At 43.7% G+C, this 20,829-nt stretch overlaps 1 protein-coding gene across 10 annotated transcripts in view; it reads left to right on the forward strand.

Moving 5' to 3' along the window:
* tle3b (TLE family member 3, transcriptional corepressor b) overlaps positions 1-20,040 on the forward strand; it is a 33,397-nt gene extending 13,357 nt beyond the window's left edge. For 2 of the 10 annotated variants that reach the window (XM_037095641.1, XM_037095642.1), the window contains exons 7-22: positions 24-128; positions 3,754-3,792; positions 6,490-6,694; positions 7,072-7,130; positions 9,686-9,808; positions 10,309-10,359; positions 10,773-10,928; positions 11,861-11,996; positions 12,873-13,045; positions 13,601-13,677; positions 13,769-14,018; positions 14,948-15,195; positions 15,362-15,509; positions 15,639-15,789; positions 17,531-17,607; positions 18,620-20,040. In XM_037095641.1, the coding sequence (XP_036951536.1) occupies positions 24-128; positions 3,754-3,792; positions 6,490-6,694; positions 7,072-7,130; positions 9,686-9,808; positions 10,309-10,359; positions 10,773-10,928; positions 11,861-11,996; positions 12,873-13,045; positions 13,601-13,677; positions 13,769-14,018; positions 14,948-15,195; positions 15,362-15,509; positions 15,639-15,789; positions 17,531-17,607; positions 18,620-18,727 (2,106 nt within the window). In that variant the 3' untranslated portion in view covers positions 18,728-20,040. The remainder of the gene's footprint in view (positions 1-23; positions 129-3,753; positions 3,793-6,489; positions 6,695-7,071; positions 7,131-9,685; positions 9,809-10,308; positions 10,360-10,772; positions 10,929-11,860; positions 11,997-12,872; positions 13,046-13,600; positions 13,678-13,768; positions 14,019-14,947; positions 15,196-15,361; positions 15,510-15,638; positions 15,790-17,530; positions 17,608-18,619) is intronic. The other 8 variants (XM_037095648.1, XM_037095643.1, XM_037095645.1 and 5 more) reach the window with 8 other exon arrangements.
* Positions 20,041-20,829: the final 789 nt, after the last annotated feature.

Consider the following 20,829-nt stretch of genomic DNA (forward strand, 5'->3'; position numbering starts at 1 on the left):
TCTTTTGTGTTTGTGTCCTGCAGCATCAACAGCAGGTGGCTCAGGCTGTTGAGCGTGCCAAGCAGGTGACAATGACTGAGCTGAATGCTATCATCGGGGTACGTGGACTTCCCAATCTGCCTCTCACTGTGTGTATACCCCCTTTTTCTTCCTTCATTTGACCTGAGGCCAGGGGCAAAGCTGCACACACTGAAGAGGACAGGCACCTCTGATACAGACACGTAGAAGCTATTTAAACTTGCTACCTTTCGCCTATGGGTTTATTTCACCTTTATATGCTTCAGCTGAAGTGTTTCGTGTTGAGAATAGCCTGGGAAAGGGCAATGGATTCAGGAGGAAAATAGGAGTAAGAGCTGAGTGTATTAATCTGCAGGTTTTTCCTCGTGTCTGTGACATTTGAATGTTCAGACTGACTAGCAATGCCATGTCCTCATCTGAAGTGCAAACTTGCCCCTGTCTGCAGTGTTTTATTATGTTTTTAGTTGAGTTTAAAATGTTTGCAATGTGCTGTCAATATGGTGTTCACTGCTGTGACATGTGGGATTGTTGGTTAACTGTGACCTGTCAGCACCTCCTAACAGCAGCTCTGATTCTCTGCTCTCAGGCAGAGTCATAGTGCATCTGATATATAGTAACACAGACCGAGGCTGAGATCAGATCATGCTGTTTCTCACATTTCACTTTGACTGCACTTTAATTAGATAAAAGGTCCGAGTCAACAGGCTTAGCTCTACCTCTGACCCAATAGCAGGAGGAATTAGAGCAGTCAGGTCGGGACAAGCTCTGTGATCGCAACAGAGATTACATCAGTGAGGACGCAGCCGCTACAATGTAGTGGATGAAAAATTTAGACTGCACTCAAGAAATGCTGGCAGAGTAGGAGGAGGCGGAAAAACTCTGGTTATTCTGACTTTGAAGGATGCACTAGAGCTGCAATAATTAGTCGACTCGAATGAAAAGTAGTTGCCAAGTATTTTGATCCATCTATTGTTTTCTGTCAAATGCCAAAATGAGCTAATTTAGTTAATATCATTATTTCTACTGGTCATCATGTGGATTAATCAATAAAACAGTAAACTGATCAAATTTAGAAAAAAAAGCATTGTTTTCCCACTCGGTTTCTTGTGATTACAGTCTGAACAACTGACGCTGACTCATGTCTGCTTCAGTACTCTTGTATTTGTTAGGTAGGTATTTAGGGTCAAAAATAACTTCTAGCTTGCTGTTTTTTTATATCTTGATTACATAAAATGTACACTTTTCTAATCAAAAAATCAACGGAGAGCATCTGCAGCATTATAAACTTTAATAGACTGCACTTCAACAATTAGTGATTTACCTTTTTAATTGTAGGCACAAACCTAAACACTCAAAGATCCACTCTGGCTAAAAGTACTTCCGAGTGCTTTGGTCTTTCATCTGGATTTATTTATCTGATTTTTAATAGCCAGCTTGGACCCAAATGGAGGACTGACCCTTTTGATTAGCCCTCTGTAGCAGAGGTGAGTCAGCGGTTAGCCATTCCCGGTGGTTGGGGGTCACATCTAATGAGAGGCAGATATTAAAATTCTATTAAGGTAAATGAGCCAGGAGCACAACCCCCACTTTTCTAGGTAATTGCTTCCTGTTTCCTTTTTCCTTTTTCCTCACAACCAGCTCAGAGAGACTGTCCACACCAGGAGTGACCCTGTCTTCATTAAGGGGGCAGGGCAGGACACACACACACACACTAACACACAGGAAAATCAGGCTTTAATTATCGGGCCAAAGACATGACAGGTGATCGATCTCCATGTCCCCACAGTGTGACTGAGGCGGAGCTGCTGTGGTGTTTGTCATTAAAGTGATATTCAGAGAGAATCAGGCTGAGGCAGTTTCATACAGCAGATCAGAAAATAGATTTAAGTCTTCACACAAACACAGGCACACGTCGTGTAGTATATACATTACATCAAAGTACCACCAAATGCCCAAACCGCCTTATCCTTCGGTCGCAGCTGAAGACAGCAGATCTTTTTCAACTTTGGGGTCAGGACTCAATGTTTGGTCACTTGATGTGCAAATAGTGCAACTCTCGGACAAAGCAAGACTGTTGAGGGTCTTTACACAGGGAAGTGATGTACAAAATACTCGCCAGGGACTTTGCATCAAAAATATTCACACAGCCACGGCCACAAATTACTGTGTGCTCATATGTGCAATTTTACAAAACAGATATATCACCACATAAAACAGATACTTGCTACAGACCAGGCATTACAGGAACTGGCAGAACTATGTTGCATTTAAGCACTGTTTGTCCCAGCTACCTGGCCCGGGGCTCCAGTCCAGTCAGCTATGATGTATTGATATATTAAAATGCCAAAGTTACAAACAGACTAACTGGTAGAGGCAGTGGTAGACTGTGAACTTCTTAGTTCTGTAAGGTAAAATGACTGTTTTCCTCAAAGTGGTCTGGTGATTTAAAGAGAGCACATATTGAATCTAACAGCTTAATTTCCTCATCAGTTAATTCAATATGTATATATTCACAATCCATCTGTGCAGGGATCGAAGTCACCATTGCCACATAATTTTGCGTCCTTAATATTATATGAAGTGATGACAAACAAACAATCAACAGGTCGACCATTTTCACGAGTTGTGATATGACGTCTGTCTTGCACAACAGCCTTGATGAGTAATTGGGTAATTGAAAGTTAAAACTTCCAAACTTTCGATATGTATTCTGAATAAAACATACAGTATATTACAAAGGTTGGAATTGAGTATCTTAATTTCTAAATGTTTATGAAAAGTTAGTTATACTAGCAGCAGGACACAGACAGACAAAAGATCGACTCAGAGGTGAGACAGCGTGAGAACTCACCATGTTGATGATGTGATACTTCTCACTGATGTTAACACAGTCATTTCCATAATATTTAACTTTGAGGGAAAGTAAGACAGAGATGCAAACAAGTCTCCTCTGTCCCACACTGTTTTGCATACGTTTTGGTTAGAGGTGACATATGATTGAGTTTGATTTGGCAAGTGTCAGACGCTGTCTCATTTCCATCAGTTCTACACAGGACGAGATTGTCCTCAGATAGGCTAACTAGTCAGTTCCAGGTGTTGTGCTGCTTATCTTCAACCCTTATGTAAATGCTAATCTGAGGCACACACAACGAACACTTTTACACTGGCTGGGTCCGTTTCTGATGTCACTCATCTGCTAACGGTGATCTCTGTGGGAAAGGTGCATGTTTTTATAGGATGTTTATAGAAGACGTTACATATTGCCATCTGGTTTGACAGGTATTTTTCCAAAGTAAAAGCATCCACAGTGACTCACACGTTGACTGGATCTACTTATTTAGTACAAGCGGTTAATGTGTCAGGTTTCAGGATGATGGTTCATGGACGTATGATTTTTATCTTGCATAGATGACCAAATTTAAACTTACGCTTAGCTTTGTCATTAGAGACAGAAAGTTGTCTCTTTCAACCTCTTAAATGTGAATATTTGATGTTTTTCTTTGCCGCCTTGATAGTTAACTGAATATTACTGGTTTTTGGGCAGTTGATTGGATAAAACAAGCAATTTGAACAGTTTGGATAAAAAGTGAAAATTCCCTCCCAAATTCTTCAAAAGATGAGTCAGTGTATCAAGAAAAGATCTGCAGATGAACTGATAATGGAAACAATCTCTAGTTGCAGTATGCTTGCTCATTTCTGTCTGAATGTCTCCTCTTCCTCTCTCCTTTCACCCAGCAGCAGCAGCCGCCTCATAGTGTCTACCCAGCCTTCATGGTCAGTGTTCAGTGAAGTTACCAAACATAGAGAAATAATCTGTTTTTATCTGCTTGCTGGCAGTCTAACATGTGTCTGTGTGAAGTCAGATGATGCTTCATGGAGACAAAGCTTGACTCGGGTGTGTTTGGATATTTCCATCCTTTGTCTGCCTCTCTCAGGTGACACAGATTTGACAGAACTAACATTTGGTGTGTCTCGATCATTTTCCAATGCTGAAATCAATCGGTGTGGTCTAATCTTTGTCACGACAAACGCAGAAAATATGATGAGTCCCAGACGCTGTTGTAAAGCACAGGATAAGTAGGTAATGTGGCGATCATTGCCAGACTTATTAAGCCAGTCTGCCAGCTGGTTTGTGCTGCCGCTGTTGACGCTTGTTCCACCTGACAGTACTGTTCTGCAGGGAGCCAGCTTCGCCTAGTTAACTTTAATTGCCTGTTTCCTGTGGAAGTTGCCTGAGCTGCGGCTGCATTTACACATAATGAAAAAAGATAAGTGTGAAAGGAAGCCAGCTCTTTATCCATGAATATTGAATTGGAAGCAATTTATTTTCTGAATTTTTTCCCTCTTTTTCTCCCGCTCTCCCTCCCTCGTCTCTCCTCGCTCCTCTCCTCAGCCATAGCTCGTTAATGAGGCTTCTTGATAATGATCCCTGCACGCTTTTCCTCATTAGGCACGCTCAATAGGGACGTCCCTGCCTCAATCCCTCTCTCTTTCATTCTCTTGTTATTTTCTGCTTCTGCCTCTCCCTTCCTTTCTTGTTCTGGTTGCCCCTTTCTCCCTTCTTTTTCGCTCACTTTTCCGTCTTCACAACAAATAGGCTGCTCGGCACACCAGTACAATATCGATTAACAATGCCGCCCCTCAGTTGCTTCTATCCGTTGTACGATTTCGGGTCCAGCTCGACGTAATGAGCTGACTGAATAATGGCTGGCTGCTAAATAAACCTTTAAATGTGGTAAGCCACCAGATATATCCTTGTCTGGTTCATGTAATGAATGTATGGATGAGGTTATTGAAGTTCTATCTCGCAAGCAGAATAGCAATCATGTTTTTTTTTTTCTCTTTTTGGAGAGGCAGTTGATGGATGTGCTAAGTGTTATTTAACCTTGTTTTAAAACACTTGCTTCCCTCTTTCCTGAGTGGCTATTTAACTCCTGTCTATCTACTCACTCCTCTCTGGCTCCCTCTCTCACACACAGACCTCCACGGCCTCTTGGGAGGTGTGTGTGTTCTCCACTGTGTCTGTGCTTAACAGCATTTTGCAGGAGGAGCGGGCATGCTTGCTTGGTTTTCCAGAGTGTTGAAAGGTTTTGAGGTTTTAGAGTGTAGACGTATTGATTTGTAACTGTCCCAGCTATGATTGAAGCGCAGTGGTTTGGGGCGTGAGCAAGCCTGAGCAGAGGAGACGCGTTGTCAAGACAAACATAGTTGTCACGTAAAGGTCTCGTGCCTTAAATAATAAACTGGAAGCAATTTGTAAAGCAACAGTGGTAAGTGTAGCAGAAGGAAAGAGGTATGACATAGAGTGGTGTGACCGCATGAGCTTATCGACAGTAGGCTTGAGCAGTATATCGTTTTAGCATCAGGTCTCCTTGTGTGCATGAAGAATAGTCACATTGCAGGAAGTTTAATGTCAAGTAAGACAAATGAACAGCTCGCTACAGTGTTTTTCTTGCTTGATACAAAAGCGGCTCCGTTCTCATTTTCTCCAATAAGAGAAGAGATTGGACAGAATTGGTTGTTAATTAAATTGCACTCACATCACAGGAAATCAACATTTTGCAATGTCCCAATGTCCTGCAAGCTTAATTGCAGTTTTGTGGTTCTTTTTTTGACAATATCCGTCATCATATTTTGCTGGTAAGTCTGTCTCAGAGCAACAAGTGAGGGCCGCTGACAGATTTGTTCAGCGAGTTAACACAGTAGCACAAATATATCTGCAATGGCTCGCTTTTATGCTGGTTACTAGATTTAAGCTTACCACCCAACCTGAGTTTGAAGTATCAGGAGTACCAGGTGAAGTAAACCTGAAGGTCTTTTCAGAGGCTATTTGTCACTCAACATCAAGTCTTGTTCACCATCAAATATTCTCTTTGTTGTTCTAATCATTGTTAATTGAATATATTTGCATTTTGATTAACACAATGAGGCACCTAGAAAGTTGATTAAGCAATCCAAAAAAATAGTTGCTCTGCTGTTTTAGCACGCTCATCAAACAAAGTATTATAATTAGTGTATATTTATATATATTTACACTGTATATAGTGATAAATCAGCAAACATGCTGTTAAAATGTGACCTTTTGCTGCCTCATGGTGTTAATACATGGTGAATTTCAGGATTATAATGCACATCCAAATGCCAGAGATGTTGAGAATGTGAGATTGTGTAATAATAATGACACAGAAATGTTTTGTAAATGAACGTGTTCTGCAGTCTAACACTTCGAGCCGGATGAGATTCACACCGAATGTCTGCAGCGATGAACAGAATCCGTTTTTCCCCTCACACAGTGAATGAGCTGGATCAGCATGTTGGCAGTCACTGTCAGGCTGCTATTATGCATAAACGGTTTGGCCTTGAACTAAATGTTGTCAAAGCCGGCTCTAATGCACGAGTAGAGTGCGGTCACTCATGGATTCACTTCCCAGCCGACCCACTTGTCCTCTGTCTGTCTGTGTTTGTTTGCAGCAGCAGCAGCTTCAGGCTCAGCACCTTTCTCACGCAGCCCACGGCCCCCCGGTCCAGCTGCCCCCACACCCTTCAGGCCTGCAGCCGCCCGGACTCCCCCCTGTGACGGGCGCTGGCTCTGGCCTGCTGGCTCTGGGCGCTCTTGGCAGCCAGGCACACCTGCCTGTGAAGGATGAGAAGAACCACCACGACCTGGAGCACAGAGGTGAGGAGCACAGCCTGCCACACACACCGCCTGCAGCACTGCAGCACTGATGGCTGTTTGTACCTGCCAAGAACTGGTTTTATAAGCCAGATTCATTTATCATAGAAACAAGTCACTGTATGATTTATATACAGAGGTAAAATTATAGTTTATGCAGGAAACAGGAAAGAGTTTGTAGAAGATGGAACACTGCTGCTGGTGGAGTTTCAACACGTTTTATATATTCTTGTCATTAGAAATTAAGATGCTACTTTCTAATAAATCAAAATGAATTCTAATCCTTTTTGCTGAAAATTATGTTCTAACTGTTGTGTGATTGGTGTGCTGAGTCGCGGTGACACGCGTACTAATTTGTGTTTTGCCTTTTGTCCCTCCTGGCCCCTCATCATTTCACTCGCCCCTGGCTATTCCTCTGAAAGAGCGCGAGTCGAGCACGGTACGTTGACTTTCCGTCTCCTGTGTGTGTCTTGACTTTGCCGGTGTCTGGCTCACTGTGTTTGGTGATTAGGTGTACTTTACACAGACTTTAAGCCCACTGTTCAATAGAAATTCATGCTCTCTGTGTAAGAACACACACATTTTTGTACTCTGGGGTTTGACTGAAATCAAATAATGAAGTCTGGCCAAATAAGCCACTGCCATCTAATCCAGGTGGAAAATGACTCCAATCACTGGGCGAGGATTAGCAGTCAGCTTCCTCCTTTAATTTCAGCACAATTAAAAGCGACTTTGACTCTCCGTCTCTTCTTCCCTCACCACTTTAGAGGATTCACTCTTGCATGTGTCCAATACCTAAATCCTTTTCAGCTCCTTATATCTGCCTTTCTCCTTTTCTTCTGTATGTATCTTTATTTTCTACGCTCTTTGTCTTCTTATCTCACTCATTTACTCCTTTGCACCACTTCTTTTTTCCCCCTCTGCCTCTCACTGTCTTTATCACTCTCTCTTCCTTCTCATGTTGAAGTCCTTGTTTATTGGACTGGCTTAAAGCTCTCAGTTAGCTGGAGCGTAACGCTCTGTTGGATCTGCTCAGCCAGATTGAGTTCCCATTGACTGGCCATCCTGAATGAGCCCACTCATGTCTGAAGGGAACCCAAACTCTTCCCCCATCTCGTATGGTGACGAGCGGCTGCCATACTACCCTACCTGATCTCCCTGCCGCAGACACACACACACACACACATGCACACACCCAGAGTCTTCCTGTCCTCTTGACCTCTCAGGCCATCTGATACCAGAGTTGGAGGCAAGTGCAGGGTTATTGAGTCTAAGCAATCCTTTAAAGGCTACAGGCTCAGATACACAGACAGGCTGTACTGCTGTAGGAGATCTCTATCTGTCAGACAGTATCTTCACACCGAGCCAGACTAAAACTCTGTGGAATGTTATTCCACAACAGTAACTGAACAAATTTCCATATTTTGACTGGAGAAGTGAGGGATGTAGAAATGGCAGATTGCTGCTGGGTTGGCTGCTGGTGGTGGTGGTTCAAGTGTGTGTGCCAAACTGCCAGACCGGTGCTTCGCTGCGTCACTCTCCTCAGCTCAGGTCTTTTTTAATGTCACCCTTTCACTCAGTTTTCAGACTTTCACCTTCCTCTTGCTGCTCCTCTTTCTCTTCTTGTCGTTTGCAGCCAACAGATCTTCCTTCTGTTTCTTTCATCATATCTTTGTGTTTTTTTGATGAAAGCAGGGATCTGTTGAGCTGCCTGACAGTGTGGGCTGGCCTCAGGGTTTGCTCGCCTTCACCCCCTCCTCCTCTTCCCTCTCTTCTTGCCTGTCGGCCTGTTTGGCAGTGCTACCCCACCACGCCAGTGCCCAGACTACAAAAACCCTGTTTGCAGCTTCTGAGAGAGTGCCAGCCTGTCCGGGCATTCCCACTAGTCGGGAGAACTCATTGCCACACTGCTACGCTCTCATTGCTTGCCAAGTTCCTTTCCTGTTTTGCTCTCTTGTCTTTCTTCCTCTTTTTTCTTTTTTCATTTTCTCACTCTGCCTCTTTCATGGCTCTTTTCTCTGCTGGCAACACCCTCTTTGTGTCTTCACATTGCACTCTTGTCCAGGTCCCCTCAATGGCCCCTTTCTTTGCTTCCTGTTTTTTGTGATTTTGGTTGATTTTCATGAACTCTCCTGTCATTTTCTGCTGTTTTGTCACTGACCTGCCACACACACGCACACACACTCATACAGTCATTAACGTTGATAGGTTTACAGTCAGATCCTCATCACTTTTGTTGTTACATGCATGTACTTGCATGCCACAGACGTAAAAAGTGCAGTCAGGAATGTAAGCTGTGTTGGGTTTAAATAGTTAAAGTTGCTTCAAGCATGTCTCTGACCAGGTCATTGTGAGGGTCTACAAGAGGATTAGATGTCAGGTGTGTGTGTGTGTAAATATTCCATGCTGCTCTCTGCTCCCACCTCACATTTCCCCTCCACCTCGGCTCAGTCTCCCCATGCATCACCTAGCTTGCGAGTTGATGCTTTTGTCTTCTGAAGGCGTCCTGTGTGTTTGTGGGTTTGCTCAGCTGGTCCGTCTGTTTCCTTCTTGCTCCATTGCCTTGGCAGCAGCAGCAGCAGAAAGGCTAAGCTGTCCCAGAATCCTCTTCTGCACCTTCTATCCCAAATCAGTCCAGGAGCATTGTCCGTTTAGCCTTACAGTCAATATTGTCAAAGCTCTGACAAACAAAAAGGGCTCCGGAGCCATGTCTGGACTCAAACACACCATTTGGCAGTTTTGGGGAATTTTTCAGGGTTCTGCAAGTTTATTGCTGTCTGCATTTAGGCCCAAAACATTCACATTTTTGTCATGCTGTATCATGTCAGGATGGGTTAAGATGGAGTAGGATCACAGTGCTGCCTATAGCTGCAGTTCTACACAATATTCAGTACATCACGTGGTTATTGACAGTTGTTTGAGATTACTAATGGTCAGAGGTACAGCACACAGAGTGAACTGGAGACTGATGATTTCTGTTACTGTTGTTGGCAGAATAACTCGGTGTCGCCGTCAGACAGCCTGCGGGCGGCGAGCGAGAAGCACCGCGGCTCATCAGATTACGGCCTCGACTCCAAGAAACGCAAAGTGGACGACAAAGACAGCATGAGCAGATATGTGAGTGATTATTGGTTGTTATTGTTCGTGAGGTCCTGAGATTTGCCAGAAATTCAATTAACTAATTCCCTTTAATTGCAATTAAATGCTCAACTGGTGCATCTTTTCGTGAGTTTTATGAGCTCAAACAGTCTGGTTCCTTCAGTGAACTTCCACTGGATATTAACAAATATTTAACAGTCTCAAGACTGTGTCTGTTTTCCATATAATTATTATACTTATATAATTATACTACCAAGTTACGCAGTTCTTTCCAGGAAACTTTCAAGAAATTGTGATTATTAGGAAAATGAAGTGTTGCCAGTTTGATTTCCTGTCTATATACAGTATCTTAAATAATAAACAATTCATACGGTTTGCTAAATTTTCAAGTGAAAACTGGTTTCATAGTTCATAAATCTGGTGTGGCGTTTCATTCAGATTAAGTGGTCCAAAAAACTGTAGATGTATCACTGCTTGTGGTCTCCCAGTAAACCAAACATGTCAATTGTTGATTTCAGGACAGTGACGGAGACAAAAGTGACGACCTGGTGGTGGATGTTTCCAATGAGGTAAGACTGCGTTTCAACCGAGCTGCTCAGCCACATTCCTCACTGAGAACCAAACACAGCTCTCTTTTGTCATTTCCCTGTCGAAGCCTCGACACCTTTCACAGCAACGAGTCTGTCATAATATTGGTTGTGTGTGTATGTGTGTGTGAGAGAGAGAGTGTGTGTGCTTACTTGCTGTATTCCTTTTTCCATTCATGCAGAAACTAAGACAAAGAACACAAAGAGAAAAGGGAGTGACAGGTGAATGAAAAGTGTGTGTATGCGTATGAGGCAGCGTACGAGCACGCACGGGTATATTTATCTGTGTTTGCACATGAGGCCCCAGTTTGTTTGACCTACATGTACATGCCAGTGGCTTTCCTCCATTCTGTTTGCTCAGTCTCGCTCTCTGTCTGTCTCGTTTAACTCTGTAGGATCCGGCCACCCCTCGAGTCAGCCCGGCGCACTCTCCTCCAGAGAACGGCCTGGATAAATCACGGGTCCTGAAGAAGGATGCTGCCCCCAACAGCCCTGCCTCTGTCGCCTCCTCAGGCAGCACGCCGTCCTCCAAAGCCAAGGACCACGCCCATGTGAGTGTTAGAGAGGAGATGAAATGAGGAGGTTACAGTGGAGGGGGTGAAGGGTGAGCTGACAGACTAGAGGGCATTTGTCAAGTGGAGTGGGTGTCTGTGAAGGACTAATACGCAGGAGGCTTAGCAGTTGGCTGCTATGAGGGGCTTGAAGGGGCAGAGGGTGGATGCACTCTCAGGAAATCAAACCCTGTGGCTCACTCCTCTCAATCTCCTTTATGGCTTACCCAATAAATGGTCATTTCTTCCTCGACCCAAGGCTGTAAATAACCCCGAGACACAGTGGCGAGGGAACTGCTGTCCCCCACTGTTCTCACTTCGTTTCATCCTCCCCCTGCTTTTTCTCTAATACCGAAGCCCTCACTAACCAGGCTCGAAGAGTCCTCATGCATCAGTTCTACATAAACCATTTCGCTAAGGATTAGGATAGATTTGTAGCCCACATCACCACACTCCACCTCCCGTGACACCCAGCTTCTCTCCGTCCCTCATTAGTGTGTGTCACCAGGCTGAACCCACCCACCCCCCCAAGTCCTCGAACTCGATCTGCAAAGGATGAAAGATGGATTAATTATGAGAGAAGTGTTTGGCCCACCATCTCGCTTGTCTAGCCACTCTTAACAAGCTTGACTTCTAAGCAAAGGTTTATGCCTCTACCCCCACTACACACACACACACACACACACACACACCATGGCTGTAATGAAGTGTCACTGTTAGATTGGATTACCTTGAGCCGTCCACTTAGATTGTCACTCTGGATTTCCCTGCCAGTGGGGGTATTTTTGACTCACTGGTGGATTTTTTTTTTTATAACTCTTGGCTTGGACGCTGTTTTGTGCTTGTGACTGAGAGTACATGAAATTACAACTATGAGTCAAAGGACATGAAACAAAGGTGCACCCAGAGGTTAAAAAGTGTCTCTGTTTCAGAATGACAAGTCATCTACACCGAGCCTGAAGTCCAACACACCTACACCAAGAAACGAGGCCCCAACACCAGGAACCAGCACCACTCCAGGACTGCGGCCTCTCACGATGGGCAAACCACCCGGCATGGAGGCGTTAGGTATGTAAACACCTTCACTGTCACACTCATTTATAGGCTTACACTGGTGAACACCAGCTCAATGGTTGAGACTGAGAGAGAACAAAGTATTGAGTCAGATAAATAACATGGGATTCTCTGATTGTTTCACAGTGGTTACACTCTAAAGCACAATTACACAGTCTTATATTTCATTTGTTTTCATCATATGTGGAGTTCATGGCACAACTCCAAAAAATTATTTCTCTTGCTCCATTCACTCCCATACAGATCTTTCAAAATAAGATCCCATGAGGTAAACAGGAAGGGGTGTGGCTGTGTATGTGGCTCTCTGCTCTGCCTCTGCCTCTGCCTCTGCGCGTGTGTGTGTGTGTGTGTGTGCGTGTGTGTGTGTCAGCCCCACTCTCAGTCGAGACATACAGTAATCTGTAACGGCATGAGAGTAAAGGAGAGATGGAGGCTGCTTTTGACCTGGTGTTAATAAAGTCCTAGCGCTGTTATTGGCTAGGAACTACACAACAGCTTTTTTCCAAAGACACATTAATATCCTAATGAACCTACACAGCGGAGGCTTTAGTTATTGAAAATCATCCTTTTAATGACCTCAGTTTGGTTTTAGGAAACAATAATGGATTTTTACAGAGCAATTAATCTACACATTAATTGATGAAGAAATATTCCCGTGATTTAAAGTTTATTCTTGAGCTTGGAAACAAAAGCTAACAAAATGTTCTCACTTCTAACTATCACAGATGAAATGAAATAACAACAGAATTTATCGTTAGTGGCAGCCTTTCACTTGCTGTACTGAATATTTAGTGTTCCAGTTGTTAGACATCGTCTTGTGTTCGGCAGAGCTTCTGTAAGTATATTAAAATCTTCTTTTCTCTTCTGTAGCCGGCTCTGCCCTGCGCACACCTCTGTCCATCGCGGGCTCCTATGCCAGCCCATTTGCGATGATGGGTCATCATGAGATGAACGGATCCCTGACCAGCCCAGGCGTCTATCCTGGTCTCATCTCACCACAGATGAGTGCTGCAGCTGCTGCCGCCTATGGACGCTCACCAATTGTAACTATTCCAGATTCTCCTCTTCGCATATATTCATTCATATATTCCACCTTGACAAAAAAAGCCCTCAGCAGCATCTGGATGAATTATCCTCTGTGGCTGTAGGTTGTAGAGTCTTTGAGTAACTTAAGCATCCAGTATGTATTTCCATAACTTATTGTGAATATTTCTGCTCGGCTGGCTGCAGCTTGTTGTGTGTACATAATGAGAAAGTACAAAGACGGCCTGGCTCCTTTACTTTGATGTTAGTCACTTAGTTAGCATTCTAAAGGCTTTTAAAAGGCTCACCCCCCAAAATGCATCTCCGTGTTTGAAAATCTCCCAGGCGTTCATTAGCATTAGCAAGTGGGATGTTGTAGCCTTGTGTAAAGCTTCTCAGTATGCAGCGAAGCTGAATGTGCGCCTTTCAAGGGATTTGCCTGGAAACAATGGTACAAGAGTTCCTCCGGGCGTTAGCAGATAAAGTGAAGCATCGTTTTCAGTTTGAATATTAGCTTAGTCTAATTTATCTGTGCAGGTTTGTTTCTTAACTCTTTGTTCTTCTTGCTCATGCAGGCGGGGTTTGACCCTCATCCTCACATGAGGGCTCCAGGCCTGCCAGCCAGCCTCACGTCCATTTCTGGAGGAAAACCGTGAGTTTGGATTTAGTTTTTTCTTATTAACAGATGGCACACACGTCTTACCTTCAGACTAACCATGTTTTCGTCCCTCTGTCCTCTGCAGAGCTTATTCTTTTCACGTTAGTGCGGATGGTCAGATGCAGCCCGTGCCCTTCCCTCCAGATGCACTGATAGGCCCGGGCATCCCGCGACACGCTCGCCAGATCAACACGCTGAGCCACGGGGAAGTGGTGTGTGCCGTCACCATCAGCAACCCCACACGTCATGTCTACACCGGTGGCAAGGGTTGTGTCAAGATTTGGGACATCAGCCAACCAGGGAGCAAGAGCCCGGTGTCCCAGCTCGACTGCCTGGTAACTACTTGTTAACGTTTCCTACAAGTCAGAGCAGAAGAATGTTATTGCAGTGGATGCTTCAAGTGCTAACGAGGCGTCCAAACAGAGCAGAGACATAATGTGCTCATGTTGAGGCCTCTGCAATCGGGCTCCTTCATTAAGATTTTCTTGAGCATCAAATGTAGCCTGACTCCACATCCCACTGTAGCTTTCCCCCAGATCCCAACAGACAGACATGTGAATAATTCAGCAAAGTGTCTCACTGCTGTGCTGAAATAATCCTGCGTGAGGGGGAAAAAGCCTGCTGAGTAATGATGTTCTGATTGGCCAACCCTGTCTGCCATTACCCAGCTCATTACTTCCTCCCAACTGCCTCTCATTTCTCATTTTGATACTTCGGCTTCATGCCGTTCGACTCATATGGCCTCCAACACCCTTAAGGTGCGTCCAGAGTGCAGTTGGGTCTTATAAAGCTATCAGTGTGCTGTTTTAATTCGACCAAGAGCTTCTTCCTCAGTCCTATTGATCTGTCTTCCTGCTCTCTTGGAGCCACTCTCTCCCTGCTTCTCTTGTTAAAGCTGACATCCACATCTTCACTAAAACATGAAACAGAGTCAGCAGCAGCCGAACAACTTCACTCAGCTCCTCTCCGAGTTTAAATAGAGAAGGTCTTGACGTTGATTCACTGATGTATGCTGCTGATCTCCTTTAGCTCAGCAGAAGCATAATTGAGTTTGTTCTTAAAAGGACAGTACACAGATATTTGAGAGAGTGCTGGCAGCACCAAAACCATCCAGATGGATAAAAAGCACTACAGATAAGAGGGAAAGAATGCATTTCTGACTTTGGGCTGAACTGTCCCTTTACTCTCTAACTGTCGTATCCACAAAGACATTTCATGTGCTAAAGAATTGACAGATAAATGGCATAAATGTTTCCTCTTCTAGAACCGAGACAATTACATCCGCTCCTGCAAGCTGTTGCCTGACGGCCGCACCCTGATCGTGGGTGGCGAGGCCAGCACGCTGACCATCTGGGACCTGGCCTCACAGACGCCCCGCATAAAGGCCGAGCTCACTTCCTCTGCTCCAGCCTGCTACGCACTGGCCATAAGCCCCGACGCTAAGGTCTGCTTCTCCTGCTGCTCGGATGGAAACATCGCTGTGTGGGACCTCCACAACCAGACCCTCGTTAGGTCAGTGTGGCAAACTTTAAGGCCTAACTCACTCAGCTGGAATGTGCTCCAGGCATTCATTAATACACAGATCTTTGTGTTTGAAGAACAAAATGGTTGCTGTTAGAGTTGGAAAGGCTGTCTCCTCTGTTTCTGACTCGATGTTTGGTGCTTTGTGTTGTTGCAGGCAGTTCCAGGGCCACACAGATGGAGCCAGCTGCATCGATATCTCGCACGACGGGACCAAACTGTGGACCGGAGGGCTCGACAACACTGTCCGCTCTTGGGACCTGAGGGAGGGACGGCAGCTCCAGCAACACGACTTTACCTCACAGGTAAGAAGGAGCTTTTCACACACTCAGAGTGGTTAAGGTGGTTGCTGGTTGTGAAACACGCTTTATTTTTTAAGTTTAAATACAGTTGATGACAGTTGCTCATCGGAATGTGTTGTTTCCTTGTTACAGATCTTCTCGCTGGGCTACTGTCCCACTGGAGAGTGGCTGGCTGTGGGTATGGAGAGCAGCAACGTGGAGGTGCTTCACCACACCAAGCCTGACAAGTACCAGCTGCACCTGCACGAGAGCTGCGTCCTCTCACTCAAGTTCGCCTACTGTGGTAAGTCTCAGGCAAAGAGGCTGCTGATCACATGTGAGCACACAGACTGACCTTCAGGGAAGAAAAACAATAGTTGTAGTGGAAGAAGTTTTTAAATAGTTGTTGATTTTCATGGGTGTTAGAATAAGATTTGTCATGAGTTGGATGACACACGGATCTGGGCCACATCAGACCTAAACTTACAACACTTCACCACTTTAGTTTGGAAAACTCAAGTGTTATTGCCGTGTGATGGCATGAGAAAAATACCTTGGCACCACCTGGCACTATCAGTCCAAACTTGATGGTTATTAGATGACTGTTGAGCAGAGCGGTAGCTACTCTGAGGATGCGGCGGTCAGAAGAAATCTACGTCAGTTAATAGTGATACTGATTATTGACCTGGACATATATCAAGGCTGATATGCAGCATTTTGTTGATTATTGGTATCTGTGTATTTCATCATCATTAATCAGCTTAAAAATGTTACGAAAAAGCAGTCAGTCAGTCCTCACTGTTGACAGCCATATTACAGTTTGAGGCTAATGTGATATTTTCTAGGCAGGATTAAAATGTGACTGTGACTGTTTGGGCTAAAAAGGAAGTTCTGTATTATTCTCCATCAGAATTACAAACCTGGCAGTGTAGAGAGAACTTTAAACACCATTTAGACCATAATGTACAGAGATAATAAAATACCATAAAATATATATATCTCAAATAATATAAATGAACAGTTACATGAATACTTCCTGGCTGTAGTGGAGCTGGTGGGTCGGAGGGATTCTGTTGGGAGAAGTTACTGTTGTGTTGTTAAATGTCATGAAGGTGGATTTATTCTGGTTTCTGCTGACATCATTTTGCTACAGTCGTTTTAGATTGTCTTGACCGCCTCTCTGCAATGTTGACCACATCTTCGCGGTCCAGGCAGGCAGTAGCTGTAGCATCAGTACATCTTCTGCAGCTTGTTTCCGTTGGGTTGTGTTGCCGAAAATATCATCTGGAGACTACTGTGATTTCTGTAGACGCTGGAATGATTCAAACATCCAGTGGCTGCTGTTGAGTCACTTAAAGAATGATGTTGTGACTCAACACGTTTATTTTTGCTCCAGAACATTTTTTACCAGAATTCTGATGAGTGCTGTTTATTCATGAGCGTTTGTTTTGTGTTCACATGTCAGATTTGTCTGTACGTCTTAAATTACACATAGCAGACTCGTAGCTGTAAGGAAGCTGTTATTTTACAAGTGGGCTCATTAGAGGAATTTGTCATCGCTGCCTCAGTTTGGATGATTCTGCCTGTTGGGCAGAGCAGCTGGTTTCAAGTTTAAGGCTCAGATAAATGAGGTTTTACTATCGCCTTTTAACCAGAACTGTCGGTATTCATTTCCCCTCACAGGACCCCCCACAGCACTGCCGCATATCACCGCCACCACAGAACTGGTTCATACAGACCAGGCTCGCTGCTTCAGAGCTTCTGCTGTCACTAATTAAATCATTAGCCAGCTAGTCAGTTGGGTAATTAATCAGAGGGTGATTTAAATAATTATCAGAGTGGAAATGGTGTGAGTCTCCTTCATTACGAGCATTTTAGGATTGGTAATGTGATGGTGTTTTCCTCCAAGGAGGTTATTAATCACATGTTAGCTGAATGTTAAAGTCTTTATCCAGTGATGACAAACATGACTGTGTGTGTATGAGCACACACACCCCTACACACCTTCAGACTATATTCTCATCATGTCTGTTGTGTGTTTGCAGGTAAATGGTTTGTGAGCACAGGGAAGGACAACCTGCTCAATGCGTGGAGGACTCCTTATGGTGCCAGCATATTCCAGGTAAACACACACACACACTTCAGCTGAAATGTTTAAAGGAACATTGCAGTTTGAACAACCTCAGTGGTCTCTCTTCAGGACGAGGACGATCATTCCTCAGAGTAGTATTATTTCTATTACATATCATCTTTTGTCGAATGAAAATAAATAAAAGCAACATAACTGTTATTCTTCATCATATTCTTGACCTAAAATCAATTTGCCTGTCATGTTGGGAGCTTTAAGGCTGACCTCAGTCTCCTTCAGCTCAGGTATAATCATCTGCGCATCCTGAGAACAAGTTTGTTGTTAAAGGAAAAGAGATTGTAACTCTGTTTTCTGAGATGTAGTTTAAATTAAATGTCCCTCAAACAAATGTGGGGATTTTAAATATAAATTGCAGAGAAGTATTTTGTTATGTGAACCTCCTTGTTTTAATAAAGCTGTCTCATTAATCATGCAGACAGTTCAGACAGTAAATCTTTGAAAGCTAAAAACATGTTAATCACTTGTTTCTGAGTGGGAGTGAGCATGTGGTCCTCCATCTTCAAATGATAAGTTGATTAATTGACATAAAGTAATTGGCAGCTATTTTAATAATGTGTTACAGGATTTTTTTCAGACAAATGGTGAATTAAGAATAAATACATCTCTAGTTGTAGCCTCTCAGATTAAAGGATTTGTTGCTGTTCTCTGTTGTGTATTTCATTGGGTTTTGAACAGTCAGTCAGACAAAACAAAACAGTTCATGTCTCATCTTTGTTACCTTTAACAGACTAATATTTGATTGAGAAAGTATTCAATATGTGCGGTGCTGCCATGGATGTATAAAGACAAGGAGCATTGTGTTCCTGAGAGCCGGGCCTCACTGAGTGCAGTACAGACACCATCCAGTGCTGTTGGCTACTGTAAAACAAAAAGCTCTCCACCAGCTGTTTGAAGGGAACTTTACTGTTAATCATGCCTAATAAGTCTGATGATACAATCAAGATGAACAAAGATTTAATGGTGATTGTTATTTTCACGTCCACAGTCGAAGGAGTCGTCCTCCGTCCTGAGCTGTGACATCTCAGCAGATGATAAATACATCGTGACTGGATCAGGCGACAAGAAGGCCACCGTCTACGAGGTCATCTACTAAGACGAACGCGCTCCCGCTCTGCTCCAGCACTTCTGATCAGATCACTTTTACTTCCCTTTCGACCGTAGTCCGTGGACTACAACAAACTGAGACGGACTACACATGTGGAGAGCTAACCTGGTGGGAATGGATGGAGCTGTTGGCCTGAGGATACTCGTGCTGGAAAGATTTTGTTTTTGTCTTTTTTTTTTTTTGTCTTTTTTTTTTTTTTCAGTTTATTTTTGGGTTCCACTTTTTTGTGACTTTGAATTTTTTCCTGTTTTTTCTTGAGAATATTTGGGTGTTACCTGATGAAGCGGCGCTTCATTTCTGAGGACATCGCTCCTCAGACGTCTTTGTGAAAAGTGTACATATCGGATTAAATAAAGACATTTTATATATATTATAAGAATATATATATTTTCATGTCCTGGGTGTACTTGTGATGATCTTTTTGGCCCACTCTGTCTTCTGCCATGATGTCTGAGTGGGAGAGCAGAACATAGATTAGAACTTTTTAACAATTTTGATTTTTTTGATCTTAAAGTACATTCTCCAGGCCGACTTTTTCAGACATCGCAGAGGAGCATGAAGCTTGTGAGCAGACAATTTCGTGGAGATTTTAAAATGGCCTTTTGTAACAGTGCTCTTACCGGACGATGAACACGTGGAGTCCTGACTCGGGTGCCGCCTCGGCTGGTTTGGACCACTTTTGGACCGAGTGGGACGCTACGATTCAGGAGAAGAGATGGATGTAAATTTAATTCATATATATATAAAAAGACCTTTTTAAAGTGTACATCTGTCTGTGCTGTCCTCCTACCTGTTTGTTTTACCTTGTTAGATTGTGGGAGATGGGATCGTTTAATGTTTAGCCTAACCCTTGGACCTCAGTTGGCAGCAGAAGCACTGCAGCAGGCACAAACTGAGTGACAATGTGCTTTTTGCTAACGTGATGTAATCTGGATGTTGAATTGCACCATTGATTCCTCAAAAAGTCCAATCCGTGCTATTGGGATCACTCTGCCCCTGTTGGTATCTTATCAATATTCCTGGAACCTGTTTGGTCGGCCGTGACGGGGAGACACAGGGAGACTGGTGACAAAATGATAAATGAGTAAATCAAGTGTCTCCCATGTTGACGTGAAGACGACAGTGATGAATTCCGGTCTGCACGCTGTGCTCCTGATCCTGTCAGCATTTCCCAGAGAACTAAAGGGGCGACCCGCGGCCGTCCCTCTGAATCACACCAAAGTATGTAGCAAATGCTGTCAGCACTGAAAAGAAATGTACAGTTGTTAATAAATCAATAAAACCGTTTTTGTAGAATGGCCCATTTCCTCGTGATTGACCAGCTGATAACGTTTGGTCTGATGTGACCTACAGATACACCGAAGGCCTGCGTGTTGTGTGTTTTGTGGAGTTTTGACAACGAAAGAGAACTTTACATTGAATGGTACAGAGACACTGAAGTTACAGCCATGAGAGGGTCCTGTTACAATAAAGACTGAAGACAGAGGGGAGGCAGCTAGTCCGCCATGTTGCCTGGCAACAACTTGATGCTTCCAGAGAGTGTCTGATCCCGGTCAGGAAATAGTCTGGTCCATAATAACCAACTTCTTGAGCTCTTCTTAAAAGTAGAAAATACTATTTTTAGTTTAGGAAGCCTCCATGTTGAGCATGTGTTCATGCTCCATATAGTTTATCAACAGATGGTAATGAACACGTCAGCGTACAGAACAACTTGTTCCACAAATAAAGTTTGAAGACAATGCCACCATTGAACGGATGGAGTAACTGAAACATCCTGGTATTTAGACAAAGTCAGAAACCTCACCACGCTTTTCTGAGGTTAGCAGAGTGGAGCAACAAAGGGACTCATGATATTCCTAAAATCCTGGCGACCCTGAACACAGCATCTCTGAAACATACAGGAGGCTTGAAAAAAGGTTTTTAAAAAAATGTGAATTTTGTTAACATTTTTTTCTGTATCTAACAAAGCAGCCCATTATCACAAGTTTGTAGAAGACTGTATTTGTGTAAAGGAGAATGTTTGACCCACCTGGGTGTGACTCACTCAGTCCTGTCGTCTCGTCTGTGTGATGTCACGGCGCAGCAATCCT

Source organism: Acanthopagrus latus, chromosome 4 (assembly GCF_904848185.1).
Source record: "Acanthopagrus latus isolate v.2019 chromosome 4, fAcaLat1.1, whole genome shotgun sequence".
Lineage (NCBI taxonomy): Eukaryota > Metazoa > Chordata > Actinopteri > Spariformes > Sparidae > Acanthopagrus > Acanthopagrus latus.